This window comes from Anas platyrhynchos, chromosome 15 (genome assembly GCF_047663525.1).
Source record: "Anas platyrhynchos isolate ZD024472 breed Pekin duck chromosome 15, IASCAAS_PekinDuck_T2T, whole genome shotgun sequence".
Lineage (NCBI taxonomy): Eukaryota > Metazoa > Chordata > Aves > Anseriformes > Anatidae > Anas > Anas platyrhynchos.
The window spans coordinates 9,832,645-9,853,578 of record NC_092601.1 but is presented as its reverse complement, the minus strand read 5'-3'; the positions used below and the strand labels follow the sequence as shown (position 1 = coordinate 9,853,578).

Below are 20,934 nucleotides of genomic sequence, written 5' to 3'. Positions count from 1 at the left end.
CCCATGCCAAAAGGCACTTAAGCTCAACAGCACTGTTAATTAGCATCATTGCTAAATAAACTGTCCCAGTCCCCTCTTCATCACTTTGTATCACTAATCACAGTTCTTAAAGGAACTTACATTTGATCTAGTGGCACTGTGACAAGGTGGTGAAACCCAGCAATCCTGTTTGCCTGTCAACTTAGCAAGAGGGAAAGGGTCCAGTTTTGAGAAGTTTCTTACATTCAGTAAACTCATCCAGCTTTCCTACAGAAAGGTAAAGGACTGTAAGATAAGAACCTCTTATTTGGGTTGTAACTAAATAAACAAAGTAAAATCCGTAAGCCAGAAATGTCAGTCATTAGTACCTTGCCTCTTTATGAGAGATAATACTGCATGAATACAGATGCCAGAGAGAGCAATTACATACCAGATTCAAAATAATGTTCCTGTGATTTAATGAAAGACAGAACCAGAGCTCAGGAAACTGTCGTGGGATAACAGTGACCCCACTCCAAGGCATCAGCACAAACATAACCCACCTTTGGCTGCAAAGGACTGAGAATTAATTTAACAACTCATTTTTATTCAGTGGCTTTTGTGAAAAGGGTTGTTGCTCTCAGTCACTTTCCAGTGACCACATTATAAAAAGCTCTGAAAGAGAAACTAATAAGAAGCTCATCTCATCAGGAAGGTCAAAAGAGATGAATGGGATGAGATATTTCAGTGAGGTACAGCGCTTCTGCCTGAGGTTAGGGCACACTGGCAACGAGGAGTGCAAATAAACACAGTGACATGTGCGCTGTGTTTGGGGATATAAAAGGTACCATGAACCTAATTCATCAGCTCTGCATTTGTAAATTAACCACAGATGAGGTATCACTATAGAAGACATGCTGAATTACTGCTATTCAGCTTCTAAACATTGGCCTAACTCCATTAAAGTAGGTGTTCATAAAATCCGTTATACAGAGCTTCAGAAATGTTCTAAATTTGTCTGGTTCTGCTATTCTTGAAAATTCCTAGTTTCACTGGGAACAAAGTAAAGGCTAGCCTCAGCACAGAACAAAACCATACCCTAAATAAGTTAGTTTTCAAAATCTCACATCTCCATGTTCATACTTTTGCCTCAACTTACAAATTATGCAGCCTCTTTAATGAGTAAGAGAGTAATGAACAGAACAGTAAGCAAATAGGGGCCACGAAAGGAATTGTCTAGGAGCTGAGAGACTTAATTACTTTTTTTTTTTGTTTTAATTCTGAAGAAAAACAAAGAAACTGTTCAACAAGGAGTTTACTGAGGCCAGTTTCTTTGCTGTTGATTCACACTGTGTCCATTTACATAATAATCGTAAGAGCTGGACACCTTTTATTTTAAATTGATTTAGCAGCAATTAGATGGGAATAATCATCTTCACTTTTTCTTACTGTGCCATAGAAGAGTGGCATGTGCCTAGAACTCTGCTTTCTCAAACCAGAAACCTGGACATGAGCACAGAGGAGAAAACAAAGTGGTTTGTAAGTGTGTCTGGTGTGACCAATCTGGACCAGCTACAGCAATGGATGTATTCCAATTCCTTTAGCTCCAGGGTAGCTCAGCATTACCATTCTTCCTCGGAACCAAAAAAGTGCTGGTATATTACTTGCTTTCCTTTTCAAAGGAGGGGCAGCCACCTGTGTGGCACACAGAAACAGCAGCATACCTTCCTCCTGCTGTAACCATCTCCTTAAATGCAGTCATGAGAAGGAACAAGGTAAAAGGTCTGGCACAGAATGAGACACCCCGAAGACTTCCCCAGCCATCTTCCAGCATGGGCAGCGTTAGCAGCCAGGACTTTTTTGTATGCCTGCAGTGATGGAGAGTGCTGGGTTGGGGTGAGCTGGGGCTTGTAACCTGTACATAGGCATGCTGAGCAATACCCCTGGGTATGGCAGCAGGGGATTGCTGCCACCCTTCCCTCTCTAGTCCTGCCTTTTTGGCTACTGCCACATTTCGGAAGAGACTGCAGGGCTACCTCCAGCTGAGCTGGCTGCTCATGAGCCTGGGGCCTGCCCCAACAGGTTTGTTCTGGAGCCAGGCTCCTCTGCCTGCCTGCGGGGCCTGGCAGAGCCCTCGCTCCGCACCAGAGACAAGTCTGGGCACCGAGACAGAGCAGGGGATGAGGCTGGCTCCAGAGTCAGCTATCTTGGCTCTCCAGACATACGGTAGAGACCAAAGAGTTAGGCTGGATAATTTTTCACAGCCATATCTGATTCCTGCCTCTCTGAGATTGTACAGACATCTGCAGTGAGGATGTTTTCCAGGGCAGGCAGCACAGACAGCTAGAGACTTGAAGAGAAGACATGGCTGAAGGTGCCCCACAGCCAAATGGCCATTCCCTGCACAGATTATAGGGAAAAGAAAAACAAAAAGATGTTTAGCCAAAGGTAATGCAGGTCAGAAATAACCAATAAAGAAGGACAGGCTCTGAGAGAAAGCTGGCAGCAGCATGACTGCGGCAGGAGGAGCTGCAGGACTCACATTTTCCTCTGGCATGGCAGGATGAAAGAGGACAGTGCATGAGACATGAGCACACGCCCTCGGGACACTGATCCGACAAAATGGTCCCAGCTGTAGTGATAACAACAGTGAGAACAACAGCGTTAACGTACGTACCCACACAAAGGAGATGTTTAGTACGTCTATGGCTCACAGCACAAGGGTTCACACTAGCTTATGTGCTCAGCCTTACGTGACTTATCCATTCTGATTTCCATCACCGGCCAGGTGGAGGTTTTTCCCAGCTTTCCCTTCATGTCAGCTACATAACTCAAAGTATTTTTTATGAAGTAACTTGCCTGTGATAAAGTAGCCCACTATGTTTTCTCCTCAGAGGGGCAGAGTGCCCTGTGCCTAGCCTACTGCAGTTATCTTGATGGCTGCTTTCAGTAGACAGTTTGGAAGAAAATATTTGCATTTGGGAAAAGGGCTGTAATGTGATGGATAATCTCAATCTGCATTCAGGTGGCAGAAGTCTTTTAAAAGCCATGGAAATTTACTTCTCAAGAGCACTAGATTTTCTCATTTATTGAAACATATGTTCATCATTGGCCCTGTAACAGTGGAGTTACCACTCCACAAAAGGCTGTTAAAATGCAGAAATAGAAGTAGGTCAGCTTTATGCTGCACGTCAGTGGACATTATCGATCACAGAAATTACACAAGAGGAGGTTCTTAAAATAACGTGGGGGTTGAGGCAGTAGCTATCACAGTTGCCTTTTAAGTTGAAAGGTTCAGAATAGAAAAGGAGCGTTACTGAAATGGTGAAAGGGAAAATCATGTTCCTGTTGATACAGGATTACCCATGTCCTAATTATGGAAAGATTTTCTCTTTCCTCACTTTGTTCCACTCTTATACCTACTTCGCACTTCCTTCAATAGGTCTGAATGTTCGTCATCAGAAGACAGGAACAAAGAGTGGGAGGACCAAGGAAGTAATTTAGAATACTTTAGGTGTCCACTAAAAACATGGACAGTTATTCCTTCCCTGTTTCTCTTGACAGGATCTGAAATTCATAATTTTAAGTGCAAAATGAAGTATTTTATAAAACTTATTTCCCCATCTTGGTGCCGCTAGTGCCTAAGCAGTTATTGGGGTTATTTCACTTCTGGCTGAAATGTCAATAGCTACACTAAGACATACTGGTCAGTAATGAGGAAGTTACAAACAGAAGTAGCTGGTTTGTGACAAGTACACAGCAAGTTAGAACCTAAACATCCACCACCATAGGGGTTTTTAAGGATGTTTTCTTTCTGGTGAGAATTTGGAGCTCTGTTAACAGGATGCAACCTTCAAGACCATCTAACTGCTAGGTACAACAATAACAGATTTCCTAGGCAGCATGGTTAGAAGTGATTTACTTAGAAGAAAATGAGTTGGACACTTACTAGCCTTCCATCTACCCTTGTAAAATACTTAGTCTACTTTGCTTGCGTTATATTTAAAGTTTCACCTCACAGGCCTAAAGCAAATGAAATGGGCTAGAAATGAGAGAAGGAAGAAATATGTCATTTTTCCCCCCAAAGATAAGATTTGATTTTTCAAAAGAAGCTACTTGTCTGATTTTCTCATTCACCTAATGTTTCTCCTGAAACTCTTGTGCATATATTTGGATAAAACAACATTATCTAAACAGGAAATAATTTGAATCTAGCAGTTATTGAAATAGCAACACAGAACGCTATAACTAAGCAGCTGAACGTTTAACTATTATTCTACAGAAAAGGGCCAGTCCAAATTGCTGTGGCTCAAATAAATGCTTGCTTTATAATGCTTCATGTTGATTAAAAGGAACCATGTATTGGACTCCAAAGTGTTTCATTTTTGTTTTTTACCAGAACTAATACCTAAAAATTCAAAGACTCAAACTGTCCCTTTTAGAGGACAGAGCCTCAGCATTCACTAAAAAGGCAATAGTTTAAAGAAACTAACCAAAATTAGCATCAGAAAAGGGAGAGGTCACACCTGACAAGAGGAAGGGCAGGTTTCAAGGGCACTTAGAAAAATTATAACTGTGCTACTACTTGATGGCACAGAAGGGATTCATCCTGCATACTCATGGAAAGGGCTCAAGTCCTCTAAGTGCCATTATCTTTAAGAACTCACCCAGTGGATGAAGTTCTGTAAAAATGACAAAAAAAAAAAAAAAGCACTGTCAAGCCCTAAAAAGGGAGAAAGAACAGAACTATAGATCACTTAAATTTAATTCATGAGTTAAAGGACAGGGGAAATGAAGGCAAGGAGGAGTAGAAATCAACAGTTCATCAAACTTTTTATAACACCTGGTCAAAACACAATCATGAATAACAACTAATAAAGATTTGTCAAAAACAAATGGAGCTAAGCCTAAGCAATTTCCTTCCATGACAACATAACAAGACCTTTGGATAGGGGGAAAGCTGTAGATGTAATAAATCCTGATTTTTAATAAGACTTCAGAAGCTGTTTATAGAAGGTAGATGCAAAATTGCCTAGAAAACTGCATGCAGAGAATAGTCCCCAGTGGTTCATATTTTTCATAACGGAAGGACATACTGAGCAGAGTTCTGCAGTGATTTGTTCTGTCTCTAACACTGTGCAATATTGTCATTAATGAGGAGGAAGACAGAACAGAGCATATACTCATTACATTCGTGGACAACACCAAGCTGGAAGGAGGTTCAGGTGCTTTGAAGAACTGAATTAGAATTCAAACAATCTTAAAAAGCTGGAAAAAATGGTGTGAAAAAATAAGGTGCATTTCACCAAAGTGAGATGCAACATTCTATACATAAGAATAATCATCGGAATGAATGCAGAATAGGAACGGCAAGGTAAGGAGCAGTCTGACATAAAAGAATTTCTGGGCTTTAGGGGATCAGAAGCAGAAATGGATCAACAATATCATGCTGAAGCCAGAAAAGAAAAGGTATGCTGGGACGCATTAATAAGTAGAGATCCTACAAGATATGAGTAAAATGATTGTTCCAAAAGGTTGGACTTCTGAGACATCTCATCATTCTGTGAGAGAAGACAGAAAGAATTTCTATTATGTAGTCCCGAGAAGACTGAAGGAAGACCACAGTAACAACCTTAAAATACATAAAAAACAGTGGCAGAAGAGATGGTAATCATCTCTCTCCATGTCCTTGGAGAATAACAGAAGTAATGGACTGCCTCAAAGGAGATGTAAAACAGATAATAGGACAAGTTTGCTCATGGTGAGGATGCAACCAGAATAGCATGAGAATTGGACCAGACTGTGCAGGTAGGTTGTGGAGCCCCTCATTGGAGGCTTTTAAATACATGGGTAATATCTACAGAGTATACTTAATCCTCCCTGAGAGGAATACGGGATAAAAGAGAGAATTTTCTGAAGAGCCAGTCATTTGTATTTTCTATAATTGTATGCAACATGATCATATGTATCCCACTCAGTAATAAGTAAATTGTGTTCCCCGCCATTCTAAAAGGTAACAAATTACAGCTATTTTTCTAAGGACAGGACTGCAATTCTTCACCGGCCTTCAAAATTCTCTCTCCAAGCTTTTGTTTGCTTAACACAGACTAACAAAATAAAAATGGCACAAACATTAATAAGACTTGCACACATGGATCAGGGAAGAGACATATAACTGGATTTTGCAGCTTCACTGTAGCACACTGATGTATTTTCATTTCTGGAAAGACACTAGAAAAATAAACTACATTATTCCAGAAGGGAAAAAGCACACTCTTCTCCATTGCTGGGTCTGGCATATCAGGACAGCATAGGCCACTGGGATAAACCTCAGGTGAGATGCATATTTCAGTAAAGTGTTTCTTAAACCCCACATTAGCCAGCTGATTAGCTACTGAAATTGTCCCCAGTCTTTTGCTGACTGAAGGGCAACAACGCTGAGCAGCTTCCTCAAATATTAACTTCAACTCTGCCTTAAACTGTAACTCTTCAATTGCTTTTGCTCAAGAAGAGTATGAAAATCCCACAGGCAATTTGCTACCCACAAGCTGTAGGACCACTATGCTACTGCTTAAGCATAAGAGCAAATAACAAATACATAAAGTCAGTTACATCTTTGTTTTTATAGTTTTTATATTGTCCAATCTTTCCCTTCTAAACTGTTCATATATCAGGACAAGCTAGTGGAATGTCTCAAGTAAGGGAATTTTTGATATATTTAGCTGCATAAAAACTGGCACTTATTGGTGGCCAACAGTCATTATGGTAAGAGAAAACAACAAGCAAAGAAGGCAAACATTTAGAAGACATACCAAATACTATGATGACAGGCACGTCCCCATTCTTAAGTAAAAGTATATTTATTGTTGGAAGAAAAGTGATTTCACAGGAAGAGATAAAACAGCAAAATACAGGATCTGAGTTGGTTGGTACATCTTAGCAGCATTTATTTCTATGAGAAGGTGCAGAACTGTTTCATTTGTAAAACAACTGATACCTTATGGGAAAGTGTAAAGAACATTCTTCTAGGCAAAAAAAATCTGTCATGTAAGTCAAATTTGCTGAATTTATCTTTTCTTAATTTGCATAGCTAAGGATATTTGCAGTGCTCAGTGTGTGTGTAACTGGTGGGTTTAATTAATTTCTCAACTCTGCTACTTGAGGCAAAAGAAGATGAAGAAAACCAGAAACGTGGGTGGGAGTGAGAACACAGCACTGCTCCCTGCCCTCCCACAACTCAAGCACTGGAAATTGATATGAAAGCAGGGTCTTGATATCTGAGGAGTTCATCTGCTTATTGCCTTCTTAAAGGTTATAATCCCCTGTTTGTGAAGGCACAATGGGTTGCTCTAGAGAAGATTACAATGTCACAAATCCTATCAGAGGATTATAAGTCTGTCAGGTTGTGAGTAATTATGAAGGAAAAGCAAACCTTCAGAGGACACAAAAATAACCTTCATAAAAGAAGATAGGGTGTCACATAATAAAAGCCTATGTGGGAAACCAACCTCAGACTGTAGTGCTTTTGCAATACGAGAGCCCAGAAAATATTATAACGATGTGAGTGAGATGGTATAACACCAAGCACAAGGGAAAGGAAAAAGAGGAGAAAGGCTTCCAGCCAGTTTAGTCACAAGGCCAGCGATGTCCCACTCCCACCCTCCTCGGATGGCAGTAAAATTGCCAACTGATTTCACAGAACTCTGCTCCCACACACTTGGAGTCCAACCAGAAACAAAGAGCCCAAACCTGAAACATGACAAAGTCCCCATCTCCCAGATCACTGTGACCACAGAGAATACAGCCCCTCACAGCGTCAGAGGCTTCACTGAACAGGCAGTGGGATGCTTTATGGTCAGCTCTTGAATTTAACCGATACACAGAGATGCAGTTGTCTCTTTTCCCATTTGTAACCTGTCACAGACATAACATTCATATAGATATAATTCCCACAGATTTTAACATTAAGTGGCAGCAGCACATTCAGTAGAAAAAAGGCCCTTTTACGAAGACGTTGTGTGCTCTTCCTTTGCTCAACTCAGATGGCAGGGGAGCCCCCCGCCTCTTCAGCCACATCACTGCGAAATTTCTTTTGTTTATGTTTCAACTACCCAGAAATCATTATTCAAAGAAGTACCATCTCTGACAGTAACTGGTAAATCCCTGAAGGATGCAGATAGAAAATAAAAGGGAGGGGGATTTGTATTGTAAAATCAACCCTGTCCTCATTTGCACTTCAGATAAAAGAATTGAGAAATCAGAGTCCATCTGTTTCCAAGTGTGTGCTGATAGCATTGCCTCCATCTGACAGCAGTACTGAATTTGACTGCACTGGAAGGAAATGGGAATTTTGCCACTGACAAACCAGGCATGGGCATTGTCAAGCACCAGCAGCACTCTGCCTGCAGGGCTCACCGATACAGCTCTGCAGCTCACCTCTCCTGCCAGGGGAAAGTCAGTTCCTCCTAAGATATAGACCAAAGGCAGAGCACTGTGGATCCTGTGACCTGGCTCCTTGACCTTCTTTCCCATGTCCAAACGAGTGACATTGTCTCTCAACACCAGCTCATGAATCCCTCCTAGAATAATGCTTTAACATAAAGACCATGCCCACAAAGACCTTGTCCAACAGCGTCTTAAAGGAGATCAATAAAGTGCTAAGAGAGATCACGCCATCCCATCTTCCTGCCAATTTCCAACGTGCCCCAATGGGTCTTTTTTGCGGTCAGCCAGCACTATCAACCCTGCTGACTCACGAACGCTTGCAGCAGGGGATACCCTTCACTTGCCTATGCTACTCGCTGTCTGCACAGACTGCAAAACGATTCTCATAAGGAGTTTAATACCTTGTTGAATCTGACAGTAACTGAAGATGTTGTTCAGTCCAGCATTTTTCAATTTTGGAGGAGAAAAAAAAGCTTCTCCTCAGAAGTCTATTGAAGGTACTCATATGTGAAATAGCAGGCAACCTCTACCACGGGACCCAGTAACAGACCAAGAGGCTAATCATGTAGGAAATGAAGAGGAAGCATCCATCACTACGCATCAGGAAGCTGAGAGACACTCGGTGGCACCAGGCAGAAGCTAGAGCATAGCAGGTAGCACGGGACTACTCCTACAATTGTTAGATAGGACAGAGGAAGGCACAAGACAGTATGTTTGATGACAGGCATTTACAGTGTAGACTGTCACTTCCATTAAACAGAAACATTTTTTTTGCTGGATGAAATGCCATCCCACTCATCTCAGATCCTTTTTGTGATGGTGATTAGACGGGGAAGTTGTCTCTGTTACAAGAATGTTTTTGCGATACGGTGCAGAGACAGAACAGATAACTGGTTAACATAAATTGCCATGAGAAGTATTTATTGTCTCAGAGCTATCACATTTAGGGAAAATATGACTACTCACATGGCTTGTGCATCACCGATAAGAAAAAGAAAAGTCTGCATACCATAAGGGGGAGAGACTTATAGGGGTGACCTGCTGATACCATTATATACAGAATAACACAACTCCATCTGAAAAACTGAGGGTAGAATCTCACCTTAAAAGCTGCTGCGAGGTGGCAAGTAGTTGAGAAATGGCAGCTGTAATGAGAAAAACTTGCGAAGACTGTCAGATGAAGAAAGACTGAAAGAAGCAAAATTATTTACTTTAGAAAAGAGACAAATATTTGAAAATTGGAAAAAAAAAGCATATAAAATAATGAATGGTACAGAAACTGATTTGGGAGCATCTGTTCTTGCTAAAATAAAATCAGTTAAATTGCAAGGCTGAGAAATTAAAATTTGATAATAGGAATACTTTTCAGCTCAGGACTTCTTGACTGTGAAAAACGTTGCTGTGGATTGCTGCTAATTTGCCAAGAGCTGAAAAAACATGTCTATGTGGAGAACAAGAACATAAAAAAGATGGACACCAACTTTTTACACAGATAGCTAGTGGGCTTTAAGGTCCCTTCCAACCCGAGCTGTTCTGTAATTCTACAATCATGAAGATTTATAAGAGTTAATGGAAAGACGATAACCTGCAATGCTGTATTTGGGCATAGCTTGCATTGCTGCTTTTGGAAAGGATTGACTCACACCTTTCGTACATGATTTCACTTATAAATACCACCAGGGCTCTTGCACCCTCCTGTAAGGCATGTACTGGACGGAACGGCTACTGAACCAAATAGATCCCATATATTATGTACATGTCTATATATGCACGAACTGTGCATTAACTAATGGTATGCAGCCAGACTTCGAGGTATCAGCTGTTGCAGAAGATACCCTTTAGTGTATGCATTGATGCTCTGGATGCAGGTAAGAACATTGTTTAAAAACATATTTAATGTAAATCTGAAGGAAGAGGCAAAGAATCTAAATAAAGGCAAGGATAATGCATGAACTACAAAGAGAAAAAACATGCAAGGTATATTTATGTGAAGAAAATTCACATAATACACACAAAAAAACAGAGGATCCGTTCTACCTACATTGGGATGAGCTACAGAGGCTCAGACCCATGAACAAAACAACAGTCCCAGAAAGGAGTTGGCCTGACAGGAACCAGTGCACACTCATGGTCAAGATTTTAAAATCTCACAGATCTGATATCTGGGATTCTGCAGGTTTTGTTGGTGAGGTTTGCAGGACCGTGAGCATGGATTTATGGTGCTGGATGAGCTGGCATTAGAATTAAGTGCAGTACACTCAAGACCAAAGAGACAAATATGCATGTTGGTGCAGTGCAGTTATGGAGGAGAGGGGAGCAGGTTTGTGCTGGTATTCCCTAATTGCTTGGGTCTATCCTGTTTTCAGAGCTGCTGTTTTCAATTTTAGTTAGTTCAGGGCATATCTTTTCCTCTTGAGTATCTGCAAATGCTCAGCTATTATTATGTTTTGCTCTTGAATTTTCCCTTTTTTCCCCCTTGACTTCCCAGTCTTCTTTTGTCTGTCTTGTTCTCATTTCTTTTGTATGTGTGTCTGCAGGTGGCTTTTATAGCCAAATCTCATTCTGCTTTCCTGCCCTTCCCCCTTCCTCTCCTGTTTTGTTGCTGCATCGTCTGTCTCATTTGTTCTTTTCCTTATGTTTGTAACTGCTCATTTACTAATAGATCCCACTCTGTGCCTATGGAGTTTTTTCATTTTCCATGTTTCTAAGCACCGAATCACTGACTTCATCGCTACAGAAAGGAACAAATCTCCAGGCCACTCTGCAGAGGAGGCTTCACTCCCTCATGGCAGAAGAGCAGGAGACCAGTGGCTGAGCTTCTGGGAGGCTTGTGGTCGGCCCTTGGCTCTCAAACAACAAATGTACTTGTTATTAAGAGCACCCCTTTGTCTAACCCTGAATAATTCCATTAACTCTGGCAGCTTCTTGACAAGAATAATAAAACCAGGTGAACAGCGTAACATCTGCTATAAACAGGAAAGAGAAAATAACAAATAAACCAACCTCGGGGGACTTTGGCCTTTTTCTCCTACATTCATACCTGTGACCATGGCATGTCAGGTCAACACTGGGTTCCTATTCAGATTTAATAATTTAATAATTGCTGAGCTGCCCATTCCCTAATTTCCAAATCAAGTGCATAAATTAGACATGACACCATCTAAATTGGATACAGTGCAGCTGTAACCACAACTGATTATATTATTGTTGTCACCATGATGTGCACTACAGCCACTCCAAAACTGACAATTAGAGGGGGGTGCAAACATTCCAAAAAAGCATTTTCACTTGAAAAATGCAGTAAGCTGTTAGCTGTGACAAGTTTCAATTGCACGGGCTGAGATATAAGTCAAGATAACAGGTAATATAATAATGAAAGTTCTCATCAGCCACCAGCACTGTGGCTGGAAGCAGATCCTTCACCATCTCCAAAGGCTCCTTGTTGGTAGCTAAGATGTACAACCCATTTTCTCTAGCTAAAACTGGTTTTGGTGCAGCTTCCCCCCAATGCTTATTTTCTGCTTCATTTGCCTCCCAGAAGCTTTTCCCGTACCTAGACCTCTTACTGAAATAACAGTCAAAAGCACTTCAGCATCTGAAGATTTTTTTTTCTTGTTTCCTGTCTGTTTCATTTTCTGCCTAGCAGTTGTCTAGCTTTTGAACAGTGAACTTGAGCATGCTTCTTCTAAATCCTTCTCTTGGGGTGGTCGTAGGCAGACATAGAGCAAACCACTAATACCATGCCCAGAATGGCTCCTCAAAGCCTTGGGAGGTTAGGGAGCAGCCTGGCATCGTATTTCCTTGCTTCAGCAGAATATAAGATAGGTTTTTAATATCGCTGCTATTTTATAACATTACCACCACTAATCAGGTCTGATTATTCACACCAGAAGCTGCGACAAGTGTTTTTTGACTGTGACATTTGTGTTGTCTGTCTTTTAAAAATAAATACGTAAGCTGGCAGTAGCACAGTGCAGCTGGGTGTATGGAATACCCTCCTGGACCAGGTACCAGTGTCAGGATGCCAAAAGCAATCTATCAGCATGGCCCCAGCTTTCAGGTTAAAGATGTCCCTAATCAGCAAAGCCAGCTATTGCAAATACCCATCATGGGATACCTAGTTTATAAATATAAAGGATTTAGCTTGGCACTAGATGTCAGTTATAAAACTGGGTGGAATTTTTCTGGTTAAACTTTCTTCCAGTTGAGACTAATCCTTTGGATTGAGAAGTATCACAAAATAATTTGAATAATCCAGTGGGTTATTATTTGCTCCAGAAAACTTAACACTTTTAGCCAATTTCAGAAAAGAGTCAACATCTAAAATTGAAAAATCTCTAACTTCCGAGAGATTCCTTAAGATCTTCAAGAAAATTTAGACAAATTTATGTATTCCCTGAAAGAATCCCTATCCAGTATTGCTGAGACTGAAGTGGTATTTATGAGTATACCACTGTTGGGGACAATATATTCTTTAGTTATGAGTAGCTCAAGTGTAGACAAGGTAAATCCTGTTTGAAACGTGCTAGTTGGGGTCATGGTTAAACCTGGGCTCCCTCGGGGGGCCAGACTGACAGTCCCTGGTGCAGGGGACATATACCTGCTCCACAATTTGCATTACACCGTTGTTACTTCAATTAGAAACATTTCCTGGGTAGCTTCCAGAGACAAGTGAATTCACCCATCATTACTACATTAATTATGTGTGGAGAAAACATAAATGCTCCATTTGCTAACATTTCTAGAAACACACAGATAAGGAAACACATCACAAACAGTTTAGCGAGCTTGTAAAGAAATTGGACGTTCCCCAGTTATGACCAGTGAAGGCTAAAAACCAGATTTTCAGATTTAAAGAGGTAAATATACCAAATTGAGATTTTCCTTTAGGCCCTGGGACTCTAGTCCATTGGGAGTCTCTTTATAAATAGGAACCTTTCTTCACTGTGCTACAGTTTGGCCTTTTGCTTAATTTACTTTGCAAATGGCCAACTGAATGAGTAATTTGAACTGTATTTTCTACGTGATGACTTAGTCTTGTGTAAGCATCTGGGTGTGAATGAGTGGCTCTGTGCAGTCAGTGTAGCAGTGAAAACATGACTATCATTAATTTGCCTGAAATTCATAATTTAGAAGAGGGCCTTTAAGAAGACAAAACAGAAGTCAAAGATGATCTGGAAATGGAAAATATATTTCCTTACATTCTCATAAAAACTCAAAAGCACCAAAACAGCGAAATTAATCCCAGTAACAACTTAGTCTGCCTCAGAACAGCTGGAAGGAAAACAAGTACACCTAAGTCAGTTTCCCAAGTACATTTCGGGGGTAAATTTCTTCATTACTTTAAAAGAGGTGACTGAATAAAATGGATAGGTCTAAGTAAGAAGATAGAAAACTGGTTAACTACACCTTATTTACACTGCTTTTGCAAGTCCTCCACAGCTGCAAGTCACTTTGGCAGTGAGCACAGAAATACTGGAGCTCACGATACTTTTATCACAGTGAAATGAAGATGTTTTGACAGACTGAATAGTAAGTACTGCCACAAGGGAACTTCATGGTAGTGGTATCTGCAAAGTGCTGATTTAGACTTGCTCAGAACAAAATGAGGGAATGTAGTGGTAAAAGGCTGACACCTTCCTTACATTAAAGGTCCCAACATGCTGGCATCTTTTGAGTTGCCCTGTTACTGAAATACAGCCATGCTAGCATTCTTCCTCAAAAGCGTAATTGTAGAAACAGCCGTAAAAGAGAGACACTTGGAAGCTGCAGGTGGTTTGCAAAGAGTGGTCAGCTTGGTGCGAGCCACTGGAGCTAGAGGCTTTCCTCAGCTGTTCTCTAGAGATAGGATGGAAAAGGAATAGGACTTTGTAAATTCTTGCTCTCAGTAAAAGAGTCACTCCCCTTAGTCACATTGGACACACCAGTGCTATAGCTGAAGAGAAACTACCGGGGAGCTTTTATTCATTAGAAAATGGCAAGTCATCAAAAGACTGTTTCTGTGAAAGATATGACTTAAAAAAACCTTACCCTTTCAAAGTGAACCTATCAAAATAGATCCAGAAAGTATTCCAATACATTTTGGGGGAATTCTGGAACAGAAAAGTTTGTTTTTCAATCCAAAATAACAAATATCTTTAAAAAATTGAACCTCTCTTTTAAAAGCCAACTTATTTCATATATATGCACACACATATCCGCAATTTTGAAATCATAACAAAATGTTTCTCTCAATATGACAACATATTTGCAAAAATAACTCTTCTATTATGTGAAAATCATTCCTCTTTCAGCTCTACTTGGTACCCAATACCAGTTTGTTCCCAGTTAACAACTAGCAACAGCAAGGAGACACAGGCTGCTGCTAGATCCTAGCACTTCTACCGTTCTTCTCCCATGGCATGTGGCAGGATGATCACATTGCTCTGCAGAGGCAGGTACAGCCTCAGCCTGACCAGCAGAGACTGTACCAGGCAGCAGAAATGGTGAAGAAAAAGGAAGTTGAAAAACACCCTAGCTTTCCTTTCCTCTCCCAGCAGTCAATCTGTTAACTGGCTTCAGAACTCCTGCTCATGCACTCAGCTTCATTAGTGAGCTGTAGACAGCCAAGTGGCTCAATTCCCTTAAAGCCCTGGCAAACTGCAGTGCTATCTGGCGCCTGCCAGATCCTGTGGGCACTTGGGGGGTGGTCCACTCGCTCCGTCATTATAAGCCTTCTTTCCCCTAACAGTCCAGCTTTCTTTCTACACGATCATAAAGCCTGTGCTTGATGCTGTGGGAGTTACTGCTACCAGTTCAGCACCACAGGTTCACTGCAGAAGAACTCTGTAGTGCTCTGTGATTTCAGAAGCCTTGAGAAGGTTCTTAGATCAACAGTTGGCTCCAAATAGCTCAAAATACCCACACTGGAGAAAGACTCATCAAAAACAGATATGCCAAACACGTTGAAATCTGTTGAAATGTAGGTTTGCAAATTAAGTGCAGCATACAATTCTGATCAAACTTTTTAGAGGCTGGAATCAAACACTACCAAAACTAATAAACGATGGTGTATCTTAGAAAGAAAAAGTATCCAAGCTGCATTCTCTACTATAAAGGAACAAATCTACCACAGAATGAATATGGGGTGAGTGCTGGTATAAAACTGTACGTTACTAGTAATTAGCTTCTGTTTTTAGGTATGTCTGCTAGAGAAAAAGTTATCCAGGTATAAAACTATGTTACCTACTGCCAGGGAAAAGGAGAAAACATAAGGGCAAAGCATGAGCTTGGAAGAAATTACCTAATGGTAGTCATGAGCCAAAACTGCACGTTGTGCACTGTGGGGCATGTCTACAACACACGACATAACACTGTGCAAATAACCAAGCTCGTTCTTGTACTAAAAGCAGTATAACCGTGTATACACAGCAGCCTGCTGGAGCTTGGCTATTTAACTGCACAGAGTGATGCTATCGCCCTGTATTCAAGCTACCTTGGATAAACTTTATGCTTTGGTTTCTATCTTGACACTGCAACAAATTCAGTCTTGTGTTAGCGGTCAATTGTTTTGGAAGCCTACTTTTTAGTGCAAAAATCTTCTTTCCACAAAAGTTAGCGCATGCTGCTACAATCATTCATCAGCCTTTAATCACGCTGTAACTGTTTGAACTACAGGTTTGCTGTATTCTAGCTCACACTTCATAGTAAATAGTGCCTTGCTACATTAGATCTCATGACATACCTTGTCTAATCTGTACAGGATAATGATGTTAGAATCCTAAAACTCATTTATCTTTTTTTTTTTTTTTTTTATAATATTGTCGATTTTCTTTAATACAGATCCACCACAGATGAATAACGTCTTGCCAACATCTCCCCTCCTTCCTCAGATGGCACATCAACATTCGTATCCCAGCCTGGGACAGATCACAAACCCATACGAGCAACAGCCCCCAGGCAAAGAGCTTAACAAGTACGCCTCTCTGAAGGCAGTCGGTAAGTAAGCAACACGATGCATGACTTCTCCTTCAGATCAGCACGTTGCATTTGCTGTTGTCAGCTGATGTTCTGCTTCAAAGTTAAAACAAACTCTTGCTCTTCTAGATTGCTTCATTACAGAATTTGTCTATTTTCATATTATGTTAGATGGAAATGTATAAAAAATTTATGGGAACTACCGTTAGTGATAAGAAAATAACATCTAAGAATTGGTGAACATACACTCATGTCTACATATACCTACAAAACCACACCGTACCTACTGTACATCATTTTCCATCAAGTTTCACCTGTGTTGTATGCACTGTGATCAGCCCTAGTTCTTTATGCCCTGAATATGCCTACATACACACTTCAGTATGTGCTTTCTGTCCCTGTCTGCACAAAGAGAGAGAAAATCATCAGGTATATTGCTAATTCAAAGCATATATTTAAGACACCTGCCAAATACTTCTGAGAAGGGAAGATACTTGCTCACTTCAGAAGTAACCACTCTCACATTTACAGCAGGATGTGCACTAGTAGGTCATCAAAGGAATATTCCGAGGCCTTACAATTTCCAACAACTGGTGCATCACAAAGCTCCTAATAAAGATCCTGGTGGTAGCTGCTATTGATTAATGTCACACACAATTATTTTAAGAAAATGGGGGAACATCCTCAAAGAAACAGTTGTGGAAAAAGAAAGAGGACAATGGTGGCTAAACATAGCAGTGTAACTTTCACACTGGAATCAGAAGTTCCTAGTGCTTTTCAGGAGCTGCAAATACCTGCTGCACATCGTGGGACACCAGAAAGCCTTTCTTACCTTACATTTTAGGCCTCTGCTGGACAACACTAAATGAATAACTTCTGGAGGGTGGTCTATTCACAAACAGCTGTTCACTAACCCTTGCTCAGCCTACGCATACGTACGTTAAAATCATTTCCCCATGAATTTAGAGCAGCATCACACTGTCTATTTCCAGACAGAGCTATTTGGCTCAGAAAAACAGAACAGCTGAGAGGATTCTGACTTCACAATTTCAGATTTTTAATCACAAACTGACATCCCATTCTCCAAACTTCAGGGCACCAGACCTCTAACAAAATGCACATCAAAGTCCCAACTCGAGTAGTTTAGTGTTGCTTTAGCTTGCCTTTTTGTTTTCTGACAAGTAGCATTTTTAATATTTTTTTTACAAAAGACCTATCGTTCTGCTTAATTTTGAATACAGGCAAGGTAGCTTTATATTTCTTCTTCAAAAGGTGATACTTTGCAATGATGTAGTGATTATCACAAATTAGGCACTAATACCAGCTTTCTTTTTTAGGTGTCAGTTTAGGTCAAGCCAATCACCAAAGCTAGAAGGCGCTTAAGCATAATAAAGTGAGAGCTTAAACACTCAAAAGAAACTGCTCTTATCTGCCCAAGAGTCAGTGAATGTACTTGTTTTTTAAAATTATTAAATTAGAACTTAGATAATTCTTGGGTGTCTGAATACAAATTTTCAAAGCAGCTAGAATATAACCATACTGTTAAATCAAGCTCAAAAGATTGTGCACTGCGGCTCCAGAAGTCACGTATGCCTTTCAGAATCTTTATCTAAATTAAATATAACTTTCAGGGACATTTTCTTCCAGGAGGATTTCACCATCTCCCCATGCTTTTCACATACCATTCCTATCCCCTATCTCATTTTCCTTCCTGCAGATCTACCTGTCTCAGAACACATTAGCCAAGTTCTAGATTCAGGTAAATTTTCACAGGAAATGGAAAAAATCACTGCAATGTTATCCATACTTTTCAACAGAAAACACTGGAGATTTTAAACATGCATTTACAGCTTTTGTCTGGCCACATGGAACCAGTTAACACACTCAGTTTTTCACCACTTCCATACTCTCAAGGCCAGGACCCCTCTCAGATTCACCTTTTACGTACATCCCAAGATCACAACGCACTTTTTCCACGCTTGGGTTCTGACTGTGCAGACATCAAGCTGGCGTACCTTGCAGAGTTGAAATCGGCTTTATGAGAGCTCTGAGAGAAAACAGTAACTGGCCCACATCAGGCTCAACGATATAAATTTAACCTGACAACAACTTTTCAATAAATAGACACAGACTGAGTTCACCCCAGCCAGGTATTCACGTCACAGGGCCATGACATTTGTCATACAGTAACATTCAGTCAGATTTACTGAACCACATAGCAGAATAATGACTCTTTATAGCCCATCTCCCTTTCTATACAGAGATAGTGGCTTGAGGGTGGATTCATTTGCCACAACAGAAATTGAATAAGGGATGCGTTCTGTATCTCTCCATGCATTTGATGCAAACCATCTTCATTTAATGCCTCTCACTCTACCCAATTCCATTGTTTGGATATAGTCTAGTGTTCTTAACTGCCTTTTTTAATGGGGGTGGGTGGAGGAGGCAGCATTCCTATTGGCTTCTAGTGACTGGAGTTGTAATGTATTAATACCACCCATCATAATGTGGCCATAAGTGGTAAGAAGTTTAGATAACTGAAAAAGTGATGCTTTACCAGAGGCGGTATTAAATTAATTTCCACACAGCTGCTTTCTTCTGAACTATAGATGTCCTAAAAATTTGGCTGTCTAATTTTAGAAGTGAGCCACTCATCTCTCAGTGACTGGCTGCTGTGAAAATTCAGTTCCTGGAGAAGTAACCAGTCACAGCAACCTTGGTTCTGGATCCTGCTTGGGATCTGCATTAAAATCAGTATTAAATGTTTCTGAAAACAAGTGACAACAACGCCATTGCATTAACTTGCATTGTGTTCCTGATGGAGAATTATCAACACCTTGCTTGTGAGGCCAAGCTGATCCCTAGGAAACGATTTAAATCTACATCCCAGACCCCAAATGTCATACACATAGCTTAGCAGAGTGCAACTTGAAGTGGGGCTGTTCGTGCATGCATACAACGCACTGCGTGCAGTACAGAGTGGCTGATTCAGCACAACGGGGGAGAAGAGAGTTGAAAAAGCCAACGTGGATGTATTTTATTCAAAAACTAAAATATTTTTATGTGACCCAGTTCAAACTGCGTAGCCAAACCCTCACATTCTTAAGAGAAGAGGATATTTTCCTCATTTCCTTTTAGGAATTTCTTTAGCTGTTGCAGCTTCCAGAACTCCTTAGGTACTGACCAGCAGCCACTGACCAAATTCACCTTTTTCTCCTACTGTCTGGTGGCATTTACATCTCTGAGTAACGTGAGGACATTCTGTGCCCATTTTATACTCTCAGATGAGTGCTTCAAGCACAACAAGGTAATGGTGAGTTGAGATTTATTTGTTGTTTTCCTCACTGCAGCAGAACTGTACTCCCCTTTTACCTGGACACATACACCAGCAGGGAATAGTCAGGAGAAGGTGGAGGGACCTTTGGAAATGAGACAGAGCAACGTGCATTTCCTGAAAGAATAAAGCGGAGACCTACCTCCTTGCTTTTCTAGCTTATCTGACTGATTGATTGTTGCACTCTGTAAATCCATTATTTGTCCATTTTTCAGCCAGAGATTTTTGTTTATTTATTTATTTTAACAGGGCTAAATTTCTCCCAGAAAGGAATGTTAGGAAACTGTATGTGAGGAACAGCTCAGATACAAGCTCCTACTTAATACCATTCTACCAAAAGTGGTCACTGAATGCCGTGTGGCAATAAAACACTCAGTGTTTGGATATTTCAGTTTTTTGGTCACCTGAGATGACATCATCTTGGTTTCCTTTGGTGCTTTCGCAGTATTTGATTATTTATGTTAAAAGTGCCGAAAGTGGTTTTTCTGCATAAATTATTGTTATTTCCAGTTCATCAACCATGTTTTTACTCTATGCTTAAATGGTTATTGCTCACTTAAGCAATCCTGACATGCCCAACGCTGCTACAAGTGGATGGAGATCTTGTATCTGAACACTTTGTGAAATTCAAGTCCCAGGACATACCAAGGTAGCTCATCACATTTTTTGATAGATTTCATTTGTACATTCATTCAGGAAGCATGAACAGTCCAACTTCAAATTCTGCTCTGCTAAGCTGTAAGAACTGGAATCCATCCTATAGCTTAATAAGAGCTTTCTAGAGCTCTAATTGGCCTCAATATCCTGTGGTATTAGTTACATTATTCACTCACTCACATTAGTCTGTGAGCCAGGCTCAGAAACAGTTAATTTTCTTTCCTGAGTTTCAGGTAGTGCAGAGTGACCAATATTATTTCTTATAACTTCCATCAAAAATTTAACAACAAACAAACAAAAAAATCCAACTCTTTTAAGACCCACATGACAGGGAGAAGAGACCATTTGGCTGCTGGAGAGTTGCACATGAAAAATAAGAAAATAAGCATTTCTGTAATTTAACATGACTTTATATTTCTTTCATGAACTTTCTTCTTCCCCTCTCTTACCCACACATGCATACACAAACATTTGAGTTGTGCCTGGGCACAACTTGACAAGAAATAACCAAGCCAGCTCATATTTGTGCTGCAGAAAGCACAACGGACAGAATTCTTCCCTGAAATAGAGACTGAGAAGGCCTT

The 20,934-nt window shown here is 40.5% G+C and overlaps 2 protein-coding genes across 5 annotated transcripts in view; one reads left to right on the top strand and one right to left on the bottom strand.

Moving 5' to 3' along the window:
- The window catches only part of LOC101800169 (uncharacterized), a 421,465-nt gene that overhangs the window by 154,762 nt on the left and 245,769 nt on the right, over positions 1–20,934 (bottom strand). The gene's annotated exons all lie outside the window — the stretch shown is intronic.
- SHISA9 (shisa family member 9) overlaps positions 1–20,934 on the top strand; it is a 181,427-nt gene that overhangs the window by 143,945 nt on the left and 16,548 nt on the right. For both annotated transcript variants that reach the window (XM_072023984.1, XM_005018546.6), the window contains one exon: positions 16,225–16,380. In XM_072023984.1, coding sequence (XP_071880085.1) covers positions 16,225–16,380 — 156 coding nt within the window. The remainder of the gene's footprint in view (positions 1–16,224; positions 16,381–20,934) is intronic.